At 41.8% G+C, this 22,467-nt stretch overlaps 1 protein-coding gene across 1 annotated transcript in view; it reads left to right on the top strand.

Moving 5' to 3' along the window:
- The first annotated feature begins 19,457 nt into the window (after window positions 1-19,457).
- Window positions 19,458-22,467, top strand: part of LOC126455584 (protein takeout-like) — a 73,514-nt gene continuing 70,504 nt past the window's right edge. Inside the window, exon 1 of the mRNA XM_050091342.1 lies at window positions 19,458-19,585. Coding sequence (XP_049947299.1) covers window positions 19,504-19,585 — 82 coding nt within the window. The 5' untranslated portion in view covers window positions 19,458-19,503. The remainder of the gene's footprint in view (window positions 19,586-22,467) is intronic.

The raw sequence follows: 22,467 nt of genomic DNA, 5'->3' as shown, positions 1-22,467 counted from the left end.
TACCCAGAACCGGCGGCAGCCGATAGGTTAGTGTTCAAACCCTGTAATCGCGGGGTCGCTGGATCGAGTGCCGTTCGTCAGTTTTTTTTTTAATTTTCAACATAGTCATTTTCTTTACTGTTCATATTACAATTGATATAATGGGAAAAGTACGTGTAATCGGATGAACTTTTATTAAATTTACAATCTTATTTGGCAGTTTACAAATTTTTACTATCAGAAATAATATAATATTCATAACTACCGACTAGTAGACGACCAAACGCATAAAGTGATACTGAAAATGTATGCTTGTCCGTGATTTGAGAAATCCCTTATACCTGGAAGGAGCTCGAAACGAGTTGTTACCTCCAAGTTTTGACCGGCACACACGGCTTTCGAAAGATGTACAATTAATCATCGCTTTAGAAATTACTAGTACAAGTTGCAGGATGTTATTTTTCGTAACAGCATGGAAAACATAAAGTTAAACGGCGCCAGCTCCATTGAATAAGTGCTATGTTTCTGCATACGCAAGGTCTTTGGAGGTTTTCCGTGGAAAAACAAACCTCGTTAACATTTTCGAAAACGTCTCTTTCAGCCGATAATTTGGAAGCAAACAATGCATAACACAGTATTTCCTTAAATACCGGCGCTGATAATTGGTCATGCAGTATCGACTGTATTTTAATAGCGTCTTCACGAGAAGCAATTTCTCGTTCTCTTTTCGATTAAATACGAACAGTTTTGAAGACACGGGCAAGCATACATTTTCAGTATCACTTTATGCGTTTAGTCGTTCACTAGTCGATAGTTATGAATATTATATTATTTGTGATAATAAAAATTTGTAAACTGCCAAATAACATCGTAAAATTAATAAAAGTTCATCCGATTACACGTATTTTTTCCCATTATATCAATTGCGATATAAATAGTAAATAAAATGACAAATGTGTTGAAAATTAAAAAAAAAACTGACGAACGGGACTCGATCGACCGATTACGGGGCTTGAATGCTAACCACTTGGCTGCAGCCGTTTGATGATAAAAGTGGCCACGCACAGGTATATACTTGACGACCGAAATTATCTTGCGATTTCCTCAATAACGCTTGAGAAGTACGCGCTACTGCTTACACATTTTGTTGTCCTCATGGAGTACTACGAGTGTACGAAGTTCACAGTAAATTCGCGTTCCAAACGTCGTGGCCTCACCTTGTTAGTCTGGCCAGCTGTCACCAGAGTGGCTGATAAGCAATTCCAGGTTTCCCCTGGACACAACACATCTTTCGAGTCAAATGCTCGATGAACATCCGTTGGATTCAGATGGGGCCTCTGGACAGGCCAGATCATTTTAGGATTGTTATTGTCCACAAACCGTTGCCTTATGGCAGAATGCATTAGCATGCTGATACTCTCATCGTCTCCCAACTGCTCCTTTACTGCTGGCGTACACATTGCTGTAAAACGTTCTCATCATTCCAACTTCAGCGTTTTCGTAAGCGCAGCGCAATAAGGGGACTACACCAGAACCATGAGAACCCCCCCCCCCCCCCCCCAACACACACACCACAACGCCACCTCCTCTGTGCTGCACTACTGGCACATGATGGTAGGTAATGTTTTCCAGGCATTCTGCAAATCCAGACGCTTCCACCGGATTGCCACAGTGTATGGCCTGATCTATCACTTCAAGTCACTCGTTTCCAGTCATCCCCTGTCCAATGGTGTTGCTATTTTCACCACCTCGTGAGCCGCTTGGAACTGGCTACAGAAATGGGTGGCTAATGAAGAGCTGCTCGACCCTCGTACCCCATTCTTTTTAACTCACTACGCACAGTCATTGTGCCAGCTGGACTGCTGGTAGCACTACCGAGTGATTCCGTCCGCTGATTTCATGGGATTCTTTACAGGCACCTTCCGTAATGCCCGACGGACCCTGTCCGTCAGTATATGAGGTCTGCCTGTTCTCGGTTCAAGTGTTGTTTCTTCGCATTTCCACTTCATAGTCGCAACAGCACTATTCGACCTGGTCAGTTTTGAAATCACTGAAATGTTCGTGATGGATCGGTTATTCAGGTGACACGCAATGACTAGTTCAGTTCCAATGTCACTACGAAAGTTATATAAATAAATAAAAATATGACCTGAAAGTTATCTAAATTAATAAAAATATGATTTGAAGTACTCTGTTTCTGACTGTAAGCCTTAGCTGAGATAATAAATCAGCTATCGTATTGTGACTTGTACTGTCGTAATATGAAAGACAAGCTGCATTTAAAAGTGATTTATTCAAATAATCAAAAGGGAATTGTTTCATGTTGTGGAAATTAGCAATCTGATTGCAGGAATTTTGAACGGTATAAATTGCCTAAATAACATGAACATGAAACACAGAGTAACAGGCTTTGCAAAATTTGATCACAAAAACTGTCTCTGAATAACATAAGTTGACCCTGATTGAATAAATATAACAATCGAAATATTTTCTCTTTACCTCTAATCACTGCAAATCTGGATAACGCGTTCCCATAGTGCTTCGTCTTGCGCGCCGCTATGCTGAAGCTGCAAATTACTATATCTACACAGAGACACTCGTGAGGTGCAATGAGTTCTCTGTTAGTTGCAAATCGAAGTATCTGCGCAACATACATAGAGAAACTCGAGCTGTGCAATGAGTTCTCTGTTAATAGCAAATCGAACATACTTGGTTGGATCATCCATTAAAAAGAATTGCAAGTGAGTAGTTGGTAAGAAAATGAAATATGCACATAAATGACAACACTCTTTCTTTATATACACAGGGCGGTCCACTTATCGTGACCGGGGGCCAAATATCTCACAAAATAAGCGCCAAACGAAAAAAAAATACAAAGACGAAACTTGTCTAGCTTGGAGGGGGAAACCAGATGGCGCTATGATTGGCCCGCTAGATGGCGCTGCCATAGGTCAAACGGAAATCAGCTGCCTTTTTTTAAATAGGAACCCCCATTTTTTATTACATATTCGTCTAGTACGTAAAGAAATACGAATGTTTTAGTTGGATCACTTTTTTCGCTTTCTGATAGTTGGTATTGTAATACACTCCTGGAAATTGAAATAAGAACACCGTGAATTCATTGTCCCAGGAAGGGGAAACTTTATTGACACATTCCTGGGGTCAGATACATCACATGATCACACTGACAGAACCACAGGCACATAGACACAGGCAACAGAGCATGCACAATGTCGGCACTAGTACAGTGTATATCCACCTTTCACAGCAATGCAGGCTGCTATTCTCCCATGGAGACGATCGTAGAGATTCTGGATGTAGTCCAGTGGAACGGCTTGCCATGCCATTTCCACCTGGCGCCTAAGTTGGACCAGCGTTCGTGCTGGACATGCAGACCGCGTGAGACGACGCTTCATCCAGTCCCAAACATGCTCAATGGGGGACAGATCCGAAGATCTTGCTGGCCAGGGTAGTTGACTTGCACCTTCTAGAGCACGTTGGGTGGCACGGGATACATGCGGACGTGCATTGTCCTGTTGGAACAGCAAGTTCCATTGCCGGTCTAGGAATGGTAGAACGATGGGTTCGATGACGGTTTGGATGTACCGTGCACTATTCAGTGTCCCCTCGACGATCACCAGTGGTGTACGGCCAGTGTAGGAGATCGCTCCCCACACCATGATGCTGGGTGTTGGCCCTGTGTGTCTCGGTCGTATGCAGTCCTGATTGTGGCGCTCACCTGCACGGCGCCAAACACGCATACGACCATCATAGGCACCAAGGCAGAAGCGACTCTCATCGCTGAAGACGACACGTCTCCATTCGTCCCTCCATTCACGCCTGTCGCGACACCACTGGAGGCGGGCTGCACGATGTTGGGGCGTGAGCGGAAGACGGCCTAACGGTGTGCGGGACCGTAGCCCAGCTTCATGGAGACGGTTGCGAATGGTCCTCGCCGATACCCCAGGAGCAACAGTGTCCCTAATTTGCTGGGAAGTGGCGGTGCGGTCGCCTACGGCACTGCGTAGGATCCTACGGTCTTGGCGTGCATCCGTGCGTCGCTGCGGTCCGGTCCCAGGTCGACGGGCACGTGCACCTTCCGCCGACCACTGGCGACAACATCGATGTACTGTGGAGACCTCACGCCCCACGTGTTGAGCAATTCGGCGGTACGTCCACCCGGCCTCCCGCATGCCCACTATACGCCCTCGCTCAAAGTCGTTCAACTGCACATACGGTTCACGTCCACGCTGTCGCGGCATGCTACCAGTGTTAAAGACTGCGATGGAGCTCCGTATGCCACGGCAAACTGGCTGACACTGACGGCGGCGGTGCACAAATGCTGCGCAGCTAGCGCCATTCGACGGCCAACACCGCGGTTCCTGGTGTGTCCGCTGTGCCGTGCGTGTGATCATTGCTTGTACAGCCCTCTCGCAGTGTCCGGAGCAGGTATGGTGGGTCTGACACACCGGTGTCAATGTGTTCTTTTTTCCATTTCCAGGAGTGTAGTTAGAAATGTATAAATACGTGGTATCACGTAACATTCAGCCAGTGCGGACGGTATTTGCTTCGTGATACATTACCTGTGTTAAAATAGACCGTTTACCAATTGCAGAAAAGGTCGATATATATATTGAGAGCAAGTACTCAGGGTAGATTATATATTTAATGTACTTCTTAACATCCAAACAATAGACTTTCCTATCTCTCAAATCTAACGACTTTCAGTACAGTAACCAAGTTCGTTCGATAGCGCAGCAATAGTGAAAAAAAATTAACATTATAATTGTATTTACCTGACATTCCATTTCATTAACACCTTCACAAATCAGTTTCATAATCACGTTGATTGGAGAAAATGATAAACGAGGCATTAAATTTGAATCATAATATTACCATAACTTCCTAACTAACACTGCTTACCATTATCAGCCTAACTGTAAAGCGATTGAACTTCGACTCTGTCTCTGCCAGAGCTAAACATTGTCTACTCCACTGCGCCCCCGCGCAACTCAAAGATACTTAATTAACTTCCGCGATAAAGCTTACATCATCGCTGCTCGCGCACAATCGATTCAGATACCAAAAATTTTATGTATCAAAAATTATACAAGACACCTATTGTAACGTTCCCTGGCAGCACAAACACTATTAATAAAATAAAATGACATTTAATTGTACTATGTACGCCACTATGAAGCAGTTCGTATGTACTGCATTGTTTAACAAAAAAATATTATTTAATTATGTATAAAGGACATTCGTTATTATTATAATATTTTCTGTAATAATATTCTCGATGCATTTATCATTGTAATATTTCTATACTCATAATGTAATTACGAAATATGTTAATTTCTGCGATAAGAAAAATGTAAAATACAGCCACAGAGGAAAACAATGTTGTAAGATTACAAAGAGATGTTAATGGTCAGCAATAATATAAATAGCACTGCATGGGGTGCGTTCTTTGTCGTCTTCCTCGAGAGCTGAGAGAGAAAGGAACCTGTGACGTAGCATTTTATGAATGAGTAGACTTCTTTTGTCTACATCTATCTTTAGCCGCCATTAGAGAAGAAATTACAAAGTAATGTAAGTTTAATTATTGTTGTGGTCTAAATACATTATAATTTATCAAAATTGTGTATTACTAATGTAAATTAGATTGCCCACGTCATCTATAATATTTCTTTAAAGAATTTTCATCATTTTTAGCGATTATCGTTGGTGTTGCTGGGCTGTGCCGCGACCGAACGATTTGCAGCGGCGGCACATTTAAAAAAATTGTTCCGCTAAAAAATTAACCAGACCCGTAAATCGGGAGCAGATAAAATTAGCAGTGAATTACGAAATATTTTTCTTTTACAGCGATCCTGAGGCTGACGGAATTTATTACTGGTTTTACATTTGTGCATTCATAGGCGGATAATTAACGTTGAAGTTGTTAATCTGTTGGTTCTTTCAATTTCTAAAGCAAATAACTTAAACGTATAGTGAAGTGTGTTTTGTCAATGATAATTAAACGTTCAGGTCGGCTTGGCATTATTTAACCGTTTTATGCTAACACAGACAATCTTGTGTTCCATAGCTAACGCCGGGAAAGAATTCAGTAACTATTTAAAAAGCCACTGCATTTAGAAAATGTGTGCCAAGGCCGAAATACGTAAAAAAATTTTAATTTATACAATTTTCAACTAAATGTTCTTAATCAGTTAGTATGAATTTATCAGCGTGAGAGGGTTGCTAAGGTTCACGTAATTTTAAATGTGCTTAATTCTGTCACACGTAAATAAGGGGTTCTACAACAAAGTTCGTACTGAAAGAGCAAATAACAAAAATATTTAAAGCCATTGCTTCCCCATTTTCATTTCATTCATTTTTTTTACATGAGAAATATATAAATATTAATTTTTTTTTCATTAAATTGGCGCCCAACGTGGGGCTCGAATAAGCAGTGGCCACAAAATACCCATGAGATAACTAGGGAATTATCTTCTGGTAAACTTTCCGGGGTGTTAGGTCGTGGTCCATGAAACTCTTCAGCTCCTAACGTTTCGTCCAGAGCTGCGCTGGACATCTTCAGAGGGGTGTTCCTCCTCCGGTGAGTCTTGCCGACTCGGCAAGACTCACCGGAGGAGGAACACCCCTCTGAAGATGTCCAGCGCAGCTGTGGACGAAACGTTAGGAGCTGAAGAGTTTCATGGACCACGACCTTACACCCGGGAAGGTTTACCAGAAGATATGTCATCCGGTCGTGAAAGCCTTCAGACTATGAACTAGGGAATTATTGTAGTCGAACTTTGTTGGAGAACAATTAATAATGTTTTCATGTATTGTATGTATTGCCTAACCAATATTGTGTGGTAATACCTGTATATGATTTTTTTTGCATGAGAACACTATATACCCAGAGGCAAGCTGAAGAAGAGAGCTCATTACATCAAAAAATCAATTACCTACCACAATACCAGGGGGCAGTTGCACCCAAGATAGGTCACCAAAAGGTAAAGCTACAGTGTAGTTGTCTTGTGGGTAGTAAAGTAGCCTCAGTGCGGTGTTCTCGGATCATTAGTGGTGTGCTTGTTGTTAATGTTCTTTTTTTTTAAATAACAGGACATTTGGGTAGTTAGTCATCGTAGTATATAATAAGTGTGTTTCAACAAATGACCATTTCTTGTGTGACTATGTCAGTGAAACCTGAGTGTTAGGATATTTAGTTCAGATTTTGTTTCTTTTGTTGACTATGGTTAGATTGCGTAGTCAGAAAAATATAAACACGCATAATGAACAACAGTTAGCAAGCAGTGATACCGAGTTAGAAAGTGGGGAACAAAGTAATGTTAGTATCGTAGTTCAGGAAGTACAATGTGAGAATCTGGGGGCAGAAGGGCAAGAAATGTTGCCACTGCCAGCCAGTGATTCAGTTGAAAGTAGAAATACTGTGCCACCCAGGGGGCAGAAGGGCAAGAAATGTTGCCACTGCCAGCCAGTGATTCAGTTGACAGTAGAAATACTGTGCCACCCACAAGCACTAGACACGGACCAGAGAGTGGCGAGGTGTCAGAAGTGCAATCATTAAGAGTTATGTTCGAGAGCATGCTCAATTTCCAAGCTATGTTTATGCATGAACAAGCAGAGCGTGATCGACGCCAGCATGAGGGAGATTTGCAGTTAATGCAATCTTTGGAAGCTATGCAAAGTGAGCTTGTTAGTTTGAGAGAAAACTATGAAACCATATCCAAAGCGGTGCAAGAATTGAGCGAAAGAGTAGATAATATCCAGGTGGCTAACGCCAGTATCGTAGATGAAATCAGTGTACTGACTAACAGGATGGAAAAATTAGAAATTGACACAAGTCAAGCAATAGAGCAGAAAATGTCCGAACAGGCGAACAAAATTGAAAACGAATTTACAAAAAAAATAGACGAGAAGGTGCACGTCGCGATTGATGCCAAGGACTGGGTCTCCAGTGCGGAAGTGCAGGACCTAAAACGGGCGGTGCACACTGACATACCGCTGTGCCAGCGGAATGTCAACCGTCGTCTTGCGGAGCTGGAAAACAGCTTGTTGCACGGCGACGCACAGGCGTGTGTGACGGTTGGTTGGTTTTGGGGAAGGAGACCAGACAGCGAGGTCATCGGTCTCATCGGATTAGGGAAGGACGGGGAAGGAAGTCGGCCGAGCCCTTTGAAACGAACCATCCCGGCATTTCCCTGGAGCGATTTAGGGAAATCACGGAAAGCCTAAATCAGGATGGCCGGACGCGCGATTGAACAGTCGTCCTCCCGAATGCGAGTCCAGTGTCTAACCACTGCGCCACCTCGCTCGGTCGTGTGTGACGCCAGCCAGGCCCAACAATGATAGGCCTATAAATACAACAGTAAAAAATTGCGACTGCGAGACAGAACAGGCAACCAATGTTAGCGAAACAAACAAATGTCACTCCAAAATAGTGATTGAAGAAAGCCTGATTAAAAACCGACAGTTTCAGATTTTTACAACGGAGAAGAAATCTGTTCACCCTGTAGTATTTATCAAGGGATTTAGAAACATTTTGCCTTGCGTTTGGAGTCATACACAGAAAATACAGTTCGTTATGTCTTACATACAAGGAGATGCTGCATTATGGGCAACCGAAGCAGCTGACAGTTGCGACACATACGAGCAATTCGAAAAGGCATTCTTGGCCAAATATTGGTCAACATGTATTCAGGAGAGATTACGGAAAGAGGTATATAATCCACAGCCGTATTCTCCACGATTAGGCAATTTGCGAAAATACTCTCATAGTAGTATGATTGAATGAATGTGGTTGTGTGTCATGTTGCTAGACGGTGGCGTAGTCTGCTGCAGAAAGTCTGCGATAGTCGTACAGATTCAGCAGCAGTTGCACAGAATAGCCGACTCTCGTAGTGGTCAAGTCGGCAAAGAGGTTTCCGCTACTTGTGAGAAATCCACCTGCGTTAGGTTGGTGGCGTAAATGGCATCTTGGGGTTTTCCGGTCCACGCGGAGCGTGGAAGAGGCTGGAGAAGCGGGAGGCAGTCTGCCGCCGGTACGGGAAGCGTCCACAGCTGTGCTCCAGTCGAAGAAGGGTGAGTTAGACTGACCGCGTGGCGCGTTGTTACTTGGCGAGGGGAGAGCTGTTAGCCTTTGGTCTCGCTTTTCAAATCTGGAAGATTGCTTTGCCTTGTCGCAGCAAGGAATGCAAAACTTTAAAGATTTTTCTTTTAGCAAATTTCTGTAGCAGACTTGGATCCGCCGGAAGAGCGCCACACAAAGGTGTCGATAAGAAGTGAGCACTCGCTTCTGCATGAATGCCTTCATGCCTTCAGCTGTGCCTGTATAAGCTTTCACCTTTCTAAATATTTAGAGCCTTGCCTTCTCGTAAATTTTCCTTACTTTCCGTGTCTTTCGTCCGTGTGGAGCCAACCACGTGGTAGAACATTATAGTTGTTGGGCTACCGGCATCACTAACTGTCCGATCGCATGTTTGTTTTAGAAAATGTTAACATGATTGTATGATGTGATATTGTTGGAATTTGGCACTATGCCTAGAAATTGTGCCTCCACAAACCACGTGTTATCAGGAATCGTGTACATGCCTCACATCCTTAGTTTAGGAATAAGTGATTTTATCTACAATTTTCTATTGTGTTCCGAGATTACGTTTTTGCGCCTGAGCCACTCACCTCGTAGCTTTCCCATTAGCACATCCAATGCGTTTCCTTATGCACAGATCCAGTGATTAGTCTCCTCTTGTATTTTATAACAAATGCTTTAGATTAAGTCATATTTTCAGGTGTGTTGTTGGGAGCTGATCTTATGCAGTGTTCATGCATTTTCTATTTTATTTTAAATGTTTGATTGTCGTGACCAGCGCACGGGCAATACTATTAATTACCTCGTATCCGCTGTGAGCGACCTCACGTATGCATTTTTGTGAGTTTTTGGTCTGTGATCAAATTAATTTATTTTCCGACTCGACCAAATCTTTGATTAGTTGTATGGTTTGAGTCGGTGGCGACCCTATTCTTCTCACGTTGATTTCATAAGCAATAAGTATTTCCATTCCCAATAATAAGGAATAACCCGTAGTAACGTGGTTAGTTACATATGTGCCTAATTGTAATGCTATTAACATAAAATGTAGGAATCAGTGGATACTACATTTATACAATCATTCTCTAGAACAAAGTCTCTATTATCCAGACGTACAAAGTGATCAATCAAAAGCAAATATGGACGCACTTGTGAACAAAGTATCACAGTCCGAAAATTTGAACTCAATGCAACAGCAGGATTTGGTACAGTTATTATCTAACTATGCAGATGTATTTTCAGAACGACCAGGAATTGTTAAGGGATATCAATACAATATCGAGGTGAAGCCTCACAAAACGTACTGTCGAGCCTCATACTCCATTCCTTGGTCCAAGAAGGAAATAGTAGCTATCTCTTAGCAGATCCCCACTCAGGGAGAGTACGGGTCTGTATCCGCGTAAGGATGTGAAAATATTCCTACAGTAAATGACTAATAGTCCTATGTGTTATGTGTAAAAAGGTACACCATTCTTTTGGAAATGAATGAACATTAATGATGTGTTATCTGTAGAGATAATGTACTAGTGTAGAAGTATTTAGTTATAAGAATATAATTGACTTTCTCTTTTTTTATGATTATTTGTGATATGTCTTCTTTCTAATTAGTGTTAGCTTAAACATGCTCTAAATGTCTGCACAGATAACCTGATTAGAGCAATTATTTGTAGTGTTAAATTGTGACAGAGATCAGTCAGGATGAACATTTTAGTAGTGATTAGTTTGTGTACTGCATGATATTCTATATGTGTGTTACACTTGAATTATTTCTTGGTACAGTCTTTTCTATTATTGTCAGATTGACAGGTTCGAACCCAGAAAAATATTAATAATATGAGACCCTGAGAACTTTATTTTCAAACCAGTATTATCAAAGAGAGTAATGCACCCAGTAGTGACCCGAGGGCACCATGGGAGGCAAATTTATTGCAAATTTAAGTAACGCAAAGTTACGCACAAAGAAGCTTCAATTGAAGCATGTGCAGATCGAATCAGTAAAAAGAGCTAGCCTGATACAGTCCAAGTCAATTTTAGCCTACAGAGACTACACTGTAGTTACGTAGGACCTTGCAAGTAAAGTGAGACATAATTTCAAAGGAGTTATTGAACAATATGCCTGAATCCGGCTGGAATGCACAAATAAAATCTACTCGAACATAAATATTGATGATTTTTGGGCAAACTAATACGAAATTTTAGTATTTGTTACCATGTACGCAATTATCACACACCTTGGTAACGAGCGAACAAAGAAGTTACGAATGTGTTGTTACAAAACATTGCACAACGGACATTGTAACTGAAAAAAAAACTTAAACAAAAGTGCAGTATTGTGTGGCAGAGACAGACAGTGACTGTTAAAACTGCAGCAATACGTCACGAGGTTGTTTTGAGCGAGCAATAAGAAACTGTATCATCGCCGTGTGTGCAAGTGGACAAAGAACTAACACGACACGAACAGTGAGCCGATAACAGATGGTGGACCAAGGTAGTGTCAAACTATTACTCTCTTTGTGTGTCAAGGGACGCCAGGAAAGCGCATTGACTACAGAGATACATTTTGTTCTAAGGTGAAAACTTGCGTGTGACTAATGACAAGGCATGACATAGTGAAAAAATATTGTGTGCCTATAAAACGCGTTACTGTGACAACGAAACATTGTGCAAACCAGAATAGTGAAGGCCTACTGAATAATAACTGCCAAAAACTATGTGCATTCTTTCCCACAGCAGGAAAAATGTCCATAAGGATAGTACACTGTTTGTGAACTTGTTGCATGTTTGCTGGAGCAGTGCAAGAAGATGTCACACGGGCGAGCTGATATACAACGCGCATCCGGCTACTTCAGCCATGCAGCGGCCGCAGCAACCCGTAGCAGACCAGACAGCCACACGCCTCTCCGCGCCGTAGCTGTCAACGCCTGGGGCGGTGACCTACACGGAGCCGACGCGTCGCGCCGACCGCCGCTCAATAATCACTCCGCACCGCTCACCAACTACATCATTATTGACATATTCCAAAATATTTACACAAACTGCATAACATGTCAATGAACTCGATTTTTGACAAACATTGAACACTTATTATGTATACCCGTAAATTGACGAGAGAAAATGAACACTAACAAGTGTAGGAGATGGATTTGTAACACGTAGGTAGTGAGAACATTATGAAAAGTGACGTTATACTAAATGATTTCAAAAATCTAAGTGATATATCCTAGGACAAGTGACCTTGCAGTTTATCGCAAAAATGATAATTACGAGTTGTTAAACACACACAACAAACTTTCGTTGAACTGTATGTGACTGTGATATTATGTAACAGTTGATGACAAACTGCTAAATCATTTCAATACAATGACTGTTAAAGAGACAAGATTAATCATGAACCAACTGGGATGGCTGGGCTCCAGCACAGTTTTTCCCAGGTTTCCTGTCTGCCTTCTCCCAAATGGGGGAGCCATGAACATATATAACCCTGGGACTAATTAAAAGAGCCATTCCATAAAAAAAACAGAATTGTAAAGAACGTTACTGGCACCATTGTGTCAAAGTATAGAAACTCTTTGTCAAATGCTGCCAGGGGGCAATGTAACGTTCCCTGGCAGCACACACACTATTAATAAAATGAAATGACATTTAATTGTACTATGTACGCCACTATGAAGCAATTCGTATGTATTGTAATTTAACAAAAAAATATTATTTCATTTTGTATAAAGGACATTCGTTATTATTATAATATTTTCTGTAATAATATTCTTGATGTATTTATGATTGTAATATTTCTATACTCATAATGTAATTACGAAATATGTTAATATCTGCGATAAGAAAAATGTAAAATACAGCCACAGAGGAAAATAATGTTGTAAGATTACAAAGAGATGTTAATGGTCAGCAATAATATAAATAGCACTGCATGGTGTACGTTCTTTGTCGTCTTCCTCGAGAGCTGAGAGAGAGAGGAACCTGTGACGTAACATTTTATGAATGAGTAGACTTCTTTTGTCTACATCTATCTTTAGCCGCCATTAGAGAAGAAATTACAAAGTAATGAAGGTTTAATTATTGTTGTGGTCCAAATACATTATAATTTATCAAAATTGTGTATTACTAATGTAAATTAGATTGCCCATGTCATCTATAATATTTCTTTAAAGAATTTTCAGCATTTTTAGCGATTATCGTTGGTGTTGCTGGGCTGTGCCGCGACCGAACGATTTGCAGCGGCGGCACATTTAAAAAATTTGTTCCGCTAAAAAATTAACCAAACCCGTAAATCGGGAGCAGATAAAATTAGCATTGAATTATGAAATATTTTTCTTTTACAGCGATCCTGAGGCTGACGGAATTTATTACTGGTTTTATATTTGTGCATTCATAGGCGGATAATTAACGTTGAAGTTGTTAATCTGTTGGTTCTTTCTATTTCTAAAGCAAATAACTTAAACGTATAGTGAAGTGTGTTTTGTCAATGATAATTAAACGTTCAGATCGGCTTGGCATTATTTAACCATTTTATGCTAACACAGACAGTCTTGTGTTCCATAGCTAACGCCGGGAAAGAATTCAGTAACTATTTAAAAAAACACTGCATTTAGAAAATGTTTGCCAAGGCCGAAATACGTAAAAAAAATTTAATTTATACAATTTTCAACTAAATGTTCTTAATCAGTTAGTATGAATTTATCAGCATGAGAGGGTTGCTAAGGTTCACGTAATTTTAAATGTGCTTAATTCTGTCTAAATGAATTTTTATTACCACACGTAAATAAGGGGTTCTACAACAAAGTTCGTACTGAAAGAGCAAATAACAAAAATATTTAAAGCCATTTCTTCCCCATTTTCATTTCATTCATTTTTTTTACATAATAAATATATAAATATATATTTTTTTCATTAAACTATCAACTGAGCTTTCCTGACCGAGCCATTCTGCTGTTATCGCTTCTCTACAGAAATGAAATGTCGTGTGGCTAGGGCCTCCTGTCGGGTACACCGGTCGCCAGGTGCAAGTCTTTTGGAGTTGATGGCACTTCGGCGGCTGACAACAAAATAGCCGTTCCCGCTCCCATGCCCACCCCTTTCATTACTGACGAGCCCGCCTCTCATAACATCTGGTGGTCAATTTCGCATTACATTCGAGTGACAGGATACTTTTGATCGTATTGTGTATGTCCTGAGCTTCATTAGGATACTGATTAATGACATTGTTTCATTGAAAGTAAACATGTATAGGGCATTATTTACTTTTTAAGATGCATACCAATTAGACACTTTTCCTCCATAAAATCTATTCCCAATCCTGTCGTGGTTGGTTTTCCTTCATCTGACGCTCAGAAATCGTTATATCAGATGGTTGATAGAACGAGAGGGTGGCTACGTAACTGTTATCCAGTCAGGGGCCAGCAGAGCCCATCACTACACTATGTTTAGGAAAAATGTATAACAACAACCCAAAACGCTGGTGACAAACTAGCAAATTATACCACATGGAAAACAGATTTCAGCCACCAGACTCATTTTTGAAATGTTTTGTAGTGTTACAGGTTAATACGTATGATCCCATTTATGCATTGAACAGTCACTTACTACCAGTCAGTCTTCATTCGTGACATTTAATTAACAGTTAGTGGCAAAAATATTTATTTCTGCGGAGACATATATTTACGAATGACGCATGAGTCTTGGCTGATTTGATGGAGCGCTCTCAACAATGACACGTTTGTTTCTGTCGTAGGGTAAGCGATATGTCTAATGATAAACATGAATACGTTATGTTAAAAAATGGAATTTCATCTACCACTATTGGTATTTGAATACGTCTTTGCTGTATGTGGCTTCCCTTTTTGCTGTGTTCCCACCTTCCTTTCTTCAGAAATGAAGAGACTGGGTACCAGTTTACCCTACAGGAGGTAGTATTGCAGACTAATTCGTTTAAAACATGCCATATAATATGTGTCTAATTTTTGTTACTGAGATACAGATGGTTACAGAGATCAGTTTCAATTCTTCTTGCTGGTGCTTCAGCAATTGCAGAACTTCTACACGCACTAGTGTTCCACATTTATGAATATGGGGGACATTACGAATGTACAGCCTCTGCCGTACTGATTTACAATGGATTCGACACTTTCAAGAAGCCGATGAAGGTAATCGATTGAAATTTTCTCGTTGGCTAATTGCAAATCGCCGAGTAATCATAATAAAATCGTTTACTGAAGTGGCCACTTTCACTCGTGACTGTATCAATAACATTCATAACTCACATATGCGGAACGATGAAACCACATGTGCCTTTGTCTACACACACTATCAAGGCACACTATGTACGAGTAAATATGTGGTTTGGTATGATAATCAGTTGACTGGGCCTGTTTTGTTACCTCATGGTCTTTCAGGTCTGTATATTCTAATGACCCAACATTCCCAGAAGATACATCGGCAGTAGTGACGTGATAATTCGTATTATAAAAGGTGCTGTCCTCATAAAAGAATGTTAATTCGACTCACAAAAGTGAACGTAAGTTGTGGAGAGTGCTCCAAAGTGCACAGAATTCATCAAAATCGGCCGGCCGCTGTGACCGAGCGGCTCTAGGCGCTTCAGTCTGTCACCGCGCGACCGCTACGGTCGCATGTTCGAATCCTGCCTCGGGCATGGATGTGTGTGATGTCCTTAGGTTAGGTCTAAGTCAGGGCTTCACAACATACGTGCTCGCAGAGCAAGCTGTGAGCAGGAAGGCGCGAGCACGGAGCAGCGCGAACACTGTACCCCCACTACCGGATCAGAGCGGAGAGTGGGGAGAGTCACGTGGGGCACACAACAGCTGCCGCCAGTCAATGTAAATCCGCGGCCACCTGCAGGGACATCACTCACGAATTATTACTGCAATAAATGAAACAAATAAAGGAGAATGTACACGTGCCACATAATTTTATTAGCTTAGTGTATGCCTCTACATTCATATTAATTTATGAACTGTTACACAATAAAAGGTGTCACTGAAGTGTGGGATTCTCAGTTATCTTGTACTTTTTGCCCTTTACTATAGCGCCTATGTTCGGAGTAATTGTTCTTGTGCGCAGCGTGCAGTTTAAATTTCGATCAGACAATGCGTTTCTCAGGCGCGTCTTGTTACATTTCATTGCAGAAAACAGTTGTTCACAAACATACATGGAACTGAACATTGATTATTGTAGCCGCCAGTTTGTGCAAACGAGGAAATCTATCCTGAGGGAAGTGTCTGTAGAATTCTAAAATGCTTTTCTTCTTCTGAAATTTGTCTCTGTATTCTTTGTCACACTGCAGGTCAATAATTTCTACATGCAGCTCAGGACGAATCTCTTCAATATTCGCTGAATATGGGGAGGAGAACAGATCAAAATCACTGTCTGGTGCTGTCAGATCTTGAAAGCGTTGATCAAATTCTTCCTTAAGGGCAACTAAACTATGTGAATAACGTTCACAGTCTTTGTGAACATCTTGCATGGATGATAATTTAGGAAAATGAGCTAGATTACCTGTTTCCAGCTGACTCGCCCAAAGTGTCAATTTCATTTTAAAAGCTCGTATTCGATCTATGAAATGAGTAATTAGCAGATCTTTAGCTTGTAGTGAAATGTTCAAAGCATTCAGATGGCTAGTTAAATCTGCTAAGAACGCGAGATCACATTTCCATGAAGGCTCTTTCAATTCAGGAACACACGTGTTATTTATTTCCATGAACATATTTGTCTCATCTAATAGGCAAAAAAATCGATTTAATAATTCGCCACGACTAATCCAGCGGACCTCGCTGTAATAAGGCAGGCTACCATACTGGCTTTCTACATCCTCAAGAAAGCTTTTAAACTGCCTGTGTTGTAGCCCATGGTTCCTTATAGAATTGGTTGCACGAACAACAACACTCATCACATTTTTTAGAGTGATACTCTTTGCACATAAGTCTTGCTGGTGGATCACACAGTGAACGTCCCTTATTTCATTCGGCACGGACAGTTTTTGCATTTTCTCCTTCAACATCACAACGAAACCTGATTTTTTCCCTGTCATCGCTGGTGCATCGTCTGTAGACACTGAAACTAAAGAATCCCACGACAATCCTATATTTTCAACACTTTCTTCAACACTACTTAAAATATCGCCTCCGGTTGTAGTGTTCTTCATGGCTACTACATCGAGGAGCTCCTCCCTCACCTGAAGATCTCTATTAACACCTCTAATAAATATGGCAAGCTGCGCTGTTCCAGTGATATCAACACTTTCGTCCAGAGCTAGAGAATACGCCATAAAATATTTACAGATATTTGCAAGCTGGCTCTGGACGTCGTCTGCCATGTCCTGTATACGACGCATAATGGTCATGTTAGATAATGGCACAATCCGAAACTGTTCGACTTGAGATGGACACAAATGTTCCGCTGCAACTACCAAACATTCTTTTATTAAATCGCCATCAGTGAAGGGGCGCAAGGATTTTGCTAAAAGCAAAGCAATTTTGTAACTCACTCTGAGAGCTGCCTCAGTTGATTTTTCTTCGTCCTCCAGATCTTCTTCGGATAGCTTCGTTTTAAGTTTAATAACTTCCTGTGTACGGTCTGGTCCATTACATTTCTCACTTCCGTAGTCTTTCGCGTGGTACGACATATAATGTCGCTGCAAATTAAATTTCCTAAAAGAATTCAGCGTTTTGTGACATACTAAACATTCTGCAACACCATCTTTTTCTGTAAACAGATACAATTCCTCCCAATAGGGGTTCAACTGCGAAAGCATGGTTGGGGTTACACAACGGCGACTTGACATGATTCTTAACCAGCGAAGTGACTGTTAGAGCTGATCGTAACACTTCAAACGTTACAAAGTCGGCGCGAATTCAATAGGCACGCTGCGGCCCTATTCAAAAGTGCGCGCGCATTTCCCCTCCCTCCCTACTCCGCGACCTTGCACCTGCTCGCGAGCCCATGCCTGAGCAGACGCGAGTACTCGCGCTCAAAACCGGCCAGTTGTTAAGCCCTGGTCTAAGTAGTTCTAAGTCTAGGGGACTGATGACCTCAGTTGTTAAGTCCCGTAGTGCTTAGAGCCATCTGAACCATTTTTTAAATTTGAACATAATCATTTGCCTTTGCTTAATGCATTCTGCGAGTATTTTTTGGTTTATATTTAACAGCTGCATGTGTTTAGCCAATAAAAACTAGTCGTATATTATATGAACTGTTTTATTCGAATTAATTTACACTGCCACCTTCTGTCGCTGAGTCTAAGGTCGATACACAGTTGGCGTCCAGGGCGTCTCCAGCCACGTCTTCGCAGGTTATCTGGGCTCGTTTCGAAGTGGGGCTCACCACTGAGGATAATTCATCTTCAATGAGATTCCATGCCGAAGACATGCCTGGAGACGCACTGGACAGAGGACCTCTTTGGTTGTCATCCGCAGTACCTTTACAGAACAGCGGTACGTCGACGACTTTCTACGCCTCGCTTTGTGTCCCTTAATGGCAAGCTAACCTGTGCTTACATTTCAGCAAGATAATGCCTGCTTGCACGCAGCGTGTGTTTCTGCTACTTGTCTTTATGCTTACTGACCCATAATTTGGCCAGTACTGTCACCGGATCTCTTCCAAGTCGAGAATGTTCTGAGTATTGTCGGCAGGGCCCTCCAAGCAGTTCGAGATTATGACGATCAAATGCACCAGTTGGACAGAATTAAACACGACATGCCTCGGAGGGCATCCAACATTCTTGCATGAGGGCCAGAGACAGACCAATGAGTTACTGACTTGCACAATTTGTGAAGACCTTTCTCTTGAATAAATCATCCATTTTTTCTGAAACTGTAGATGTACGTCACATCTACGAATTTCCTTATCATTCGGTTAATTCCTTCGTGATGCGTCTTTACTTTTTGTCTTAGAGTGTCTTCTTCCTGGAGTGTACTATATATTTATGTGTTAATTACACCCTAAGACAGATAAAAGGTCAGTTGAGGCATTGTAGGAGAATAGACTTCAGAACCACCTAAAAGCTAAATCTTTGCTCTGACTTGCATCACGAGCGAATCAAAGGTAGCCAGTGAATCCACTCAGCGGATGATATCAGACACGCTGGTGAGCAATAAAAGTGACAACGGAGGCTACTGCTCATAACTTAGTCAAAAAACGACGCGTGTAACGAATAGTATAGGACCTAAATAATAGCATGATGATTGCACGAATTCAGCTCGAGGAGGCCTTGAGATTCAAGTTTGTTGGAAAATGAAAAACAAAACTGAAGGCCATCGCAGTTTATTAATAGTTGCAACGGACTGTTGAAGGATAAGTACAGCGTTGCGAAATCGGCGTCGTTGCGGCGTTAACTGCGGGAACGGCTGGAGACCGGCTCTGGGCTCTTGCCAGTTGCTGCCGCTCAGACACACGCGATGTGCCGACGCGTGTGCTACGCACTGCCGCCGCTGCTGCTGCTGCTGTGTGCGGCGCATCAAGCCAGAGGCCGCGATTTGCGTGAGTACTTTGCGTAGCTTACTGGCAACAACAGCACTGCCTCCATAGGACAACATTTTCACATTGAATTAGCCGAGATTGTATCCAGATCTCGATATTAACTACGCCATTTCTCTGGATGTGAAACGTGTGTTGATGGTCAGCGCTTCATTGCTCATGATTAATTTTCTGAACGATGTTATGTTGTTAGGAGAAGGTTGGTTTCCATTTTGATTAAGTTGTGTAACTGCTGATCGATGTTAGAGTACTTTGGAAGGTATAGTTTAAACTATGGCGTTAGAATGGTTCCGAAACAGCATACTGGTGTTGGGATCTTCAGAACGCTAATTGAAACGCCCGCTAAACCCGCGGGGCAGAAAAGGTGATTAGGATTATGGAAAGGGTCAAATAAGGTGGCGGTCAGTTTCACTTCATAATTGTAACTTACGTAATTTAATAACACATTTAAACCAAAACGGCACCTTTACACACTACGAGTTTCAAAATCCAATTCTTTCATGGCTGAAGGCCTCCAAACAAGAAATCTTAAAAATCAACAATATAAATTTCAAGTGACTGAAGACAAGCAGTTAAAATTGCTAGTAAAATAATTAAAATATATATGTATATATCACAGCTAGGCTGAAAGCCTCAAGGCAAAAGTGGATAGAACAAACATAAACAAGATGCAATACCAATGGCTGAAGGCCACAATTAAGTTTCAAAATTTTAAAATATATTGCCATTATCTTTTAAGGCAGAAGGCCGCAATGTTTTCTCTTAAGGGGAAATTTTAAGAATAAGGCTTTAAGCGACTGAAGGCCTACAGTTGATTTTACAAAAATTCAAAAGTAACTTAAACCTTTAAGTTTTAAGTGGCCGAAAGCATACTAAATGAAAAGGCAACGGAACGACAATAACTAAATTTAAGAATAAGGGTTTAAGCGGCTGAAGGCCCACAATTGATTTTCCAAAAATACAAAATACCTTAAACCTATAAGTTTTAAGTGGCTGACAGCGCACTAAATGAAAAGATAGCACAACAACAGTAACTTTCAGCAAAATATCCCCTTGCCAGAATACAAACTTACTTATACGGGCTGAAGGCCCTTGATTTACATAAAACACAATAAAAATCTGTTTTCCTTTTAAGCATTGGCTATAATATATTACCAAAACACTATTAAACACCCATGAAAAGAACAATATAGACAACAGCACTCACACGCCTCCGGGGGAGGGGCGGGGGACAGGGGGAGGGGGAGGGGGGGTGCCCTCGAAACATTAACGTTCACTTAGGTGAGATAGGTGGTGGGCCCAACTACACTTAATCCATCGGTAACCCAACCAAGAGATAGTCACGGACCGACCGACCAAACAAGTTGCTAGCCGCCAATCGGTACATGATAAAGACCAAACTGTTACGGACGTGATTATCCACAATGAAATATGTATTAAGCAGTCAAAACTACACACCGTGTTGGACAGTGACAACAGGTGAGGAAAGGACACCGCCTGAAATTACGTTAGTGGCCAGGGCAGGTAACAGGAACACTAACGGCCACAAGGCAGAAAATTCCGCTGGTGCACTTGAATTGTAATGAAGCAATATAATTCATTCCACATCACGGTGGCTCGATTTCACCACTGCAAACATTCGGTGTTGCTCACAGGAAAAGCTCCCTAACAGCGAACCACCGGAACGAACGACACAACATGAATAGACGTGGCTTGGGTACTTAAGACACCAATCAACTTTGACGTCCTGGGTCGGTGAGCCACGAAGCTTGTAGCGATCAGACAGCTCCAGACATGCTCCGACACTTCCTAGGGACCGCCACCGGACCCAGCTGACTGTGCCGCACGGAGATATCCTCCCTGGTCCGCACCAACCGTCCGACTCCCGCACACCCCCTAGCCGGAAACTATATGCATAAGACAAAGATGGTTCACGGTGCAAATATCGATATACATCGCTTGTGTCACATGTAGAAGGAGGAAGAACCACGGCATAACCGCAACAATGGCGGGAAACCAAACACAGATAGACAACCAAGTTCAAGGAAACGCATAATTCGGAGTGAGCACTGCTCAACCTCCCCCCTTAAACTTAACCCAGGAACAGGTTAATTCAAACCCCGAGCTACTTGAACTTAACTTGACTAAGGTGAGCCTGATATTGCTTGCCTGAGCTGTTCTCTTTAACCAAGAGATTTACCGGGCCTAATACACGCCTAATAGTGCAAGGCTTCAGAAAACGAGGAGTAAATTTACTAAGGTTACCGCCGCGCACCTGCCTCATTTGGAAATTCCGGACATATACTTGGTTCCCCAGCCTACCCTTAAGGGTTTCCCGATTACGACTATAACGCTCGGCTTGCTTATTATGAGCTCTGAGTATATTATGCCTGGCCCGGTTCCAGTTTTCCTTGATGACCTGCGGATTAACGTCAGGTGGAATTAGATCCTGAATTTCCCACAAGTAGGAAAGAGGGGAATTAAATGGGTAGGAAGAGATCAAGGGTGCAGGCGTAACTCGCGAGGCTTCATGACTGGCGGTATTAAAGGCAAAACTGAGCCAGGGAAGACTGGAGTCCCGTTTGCTTGGTGTTTTCTGATAAAAATAATCAAAGGGCCCCTGGGGATAATACAGGGTGGTGGTGACATGCGTAACACCATTCTGAAAGCACAAGGTCTTAAAGGGGGGCGAAAGAAAGGCAGGAGCGTTATCACTAACCAGCTGCTCACGTGGCCCGAAAACACTAAAGACACTAGCCAAGTGATTAACCGTGGTGGTAGCGGTAACGATATGACTGGGAAGGATCCAAGTAAACCTAGAAAATGTATCAATCATAAAGAGTATTTATCGATGACCCCGTTTCGTCCGAGATAAAAGCCCCAAA

This window comes from Schistocerca serialis, chromosome 2 (assembly GCF_023864345.2).
Source record: "Schistocerca serialis cubense isolate TAMUIC-IGC-003099 chromosome 2, iqSchSeri2.2, whole genome shotgun sequence".
Taxonomy (NCBI): Eukaryota; Metazoa; Arthropoda; class Insecta; order Orthoptera; family Acrididae; genus Schistocerca; species Schistocerca serialis.
The sequence above is the reverse complement of the archived record's forward strand: the minus strand, read 5'-3'. Positions and strand labels throughout refer to the sequence as shown.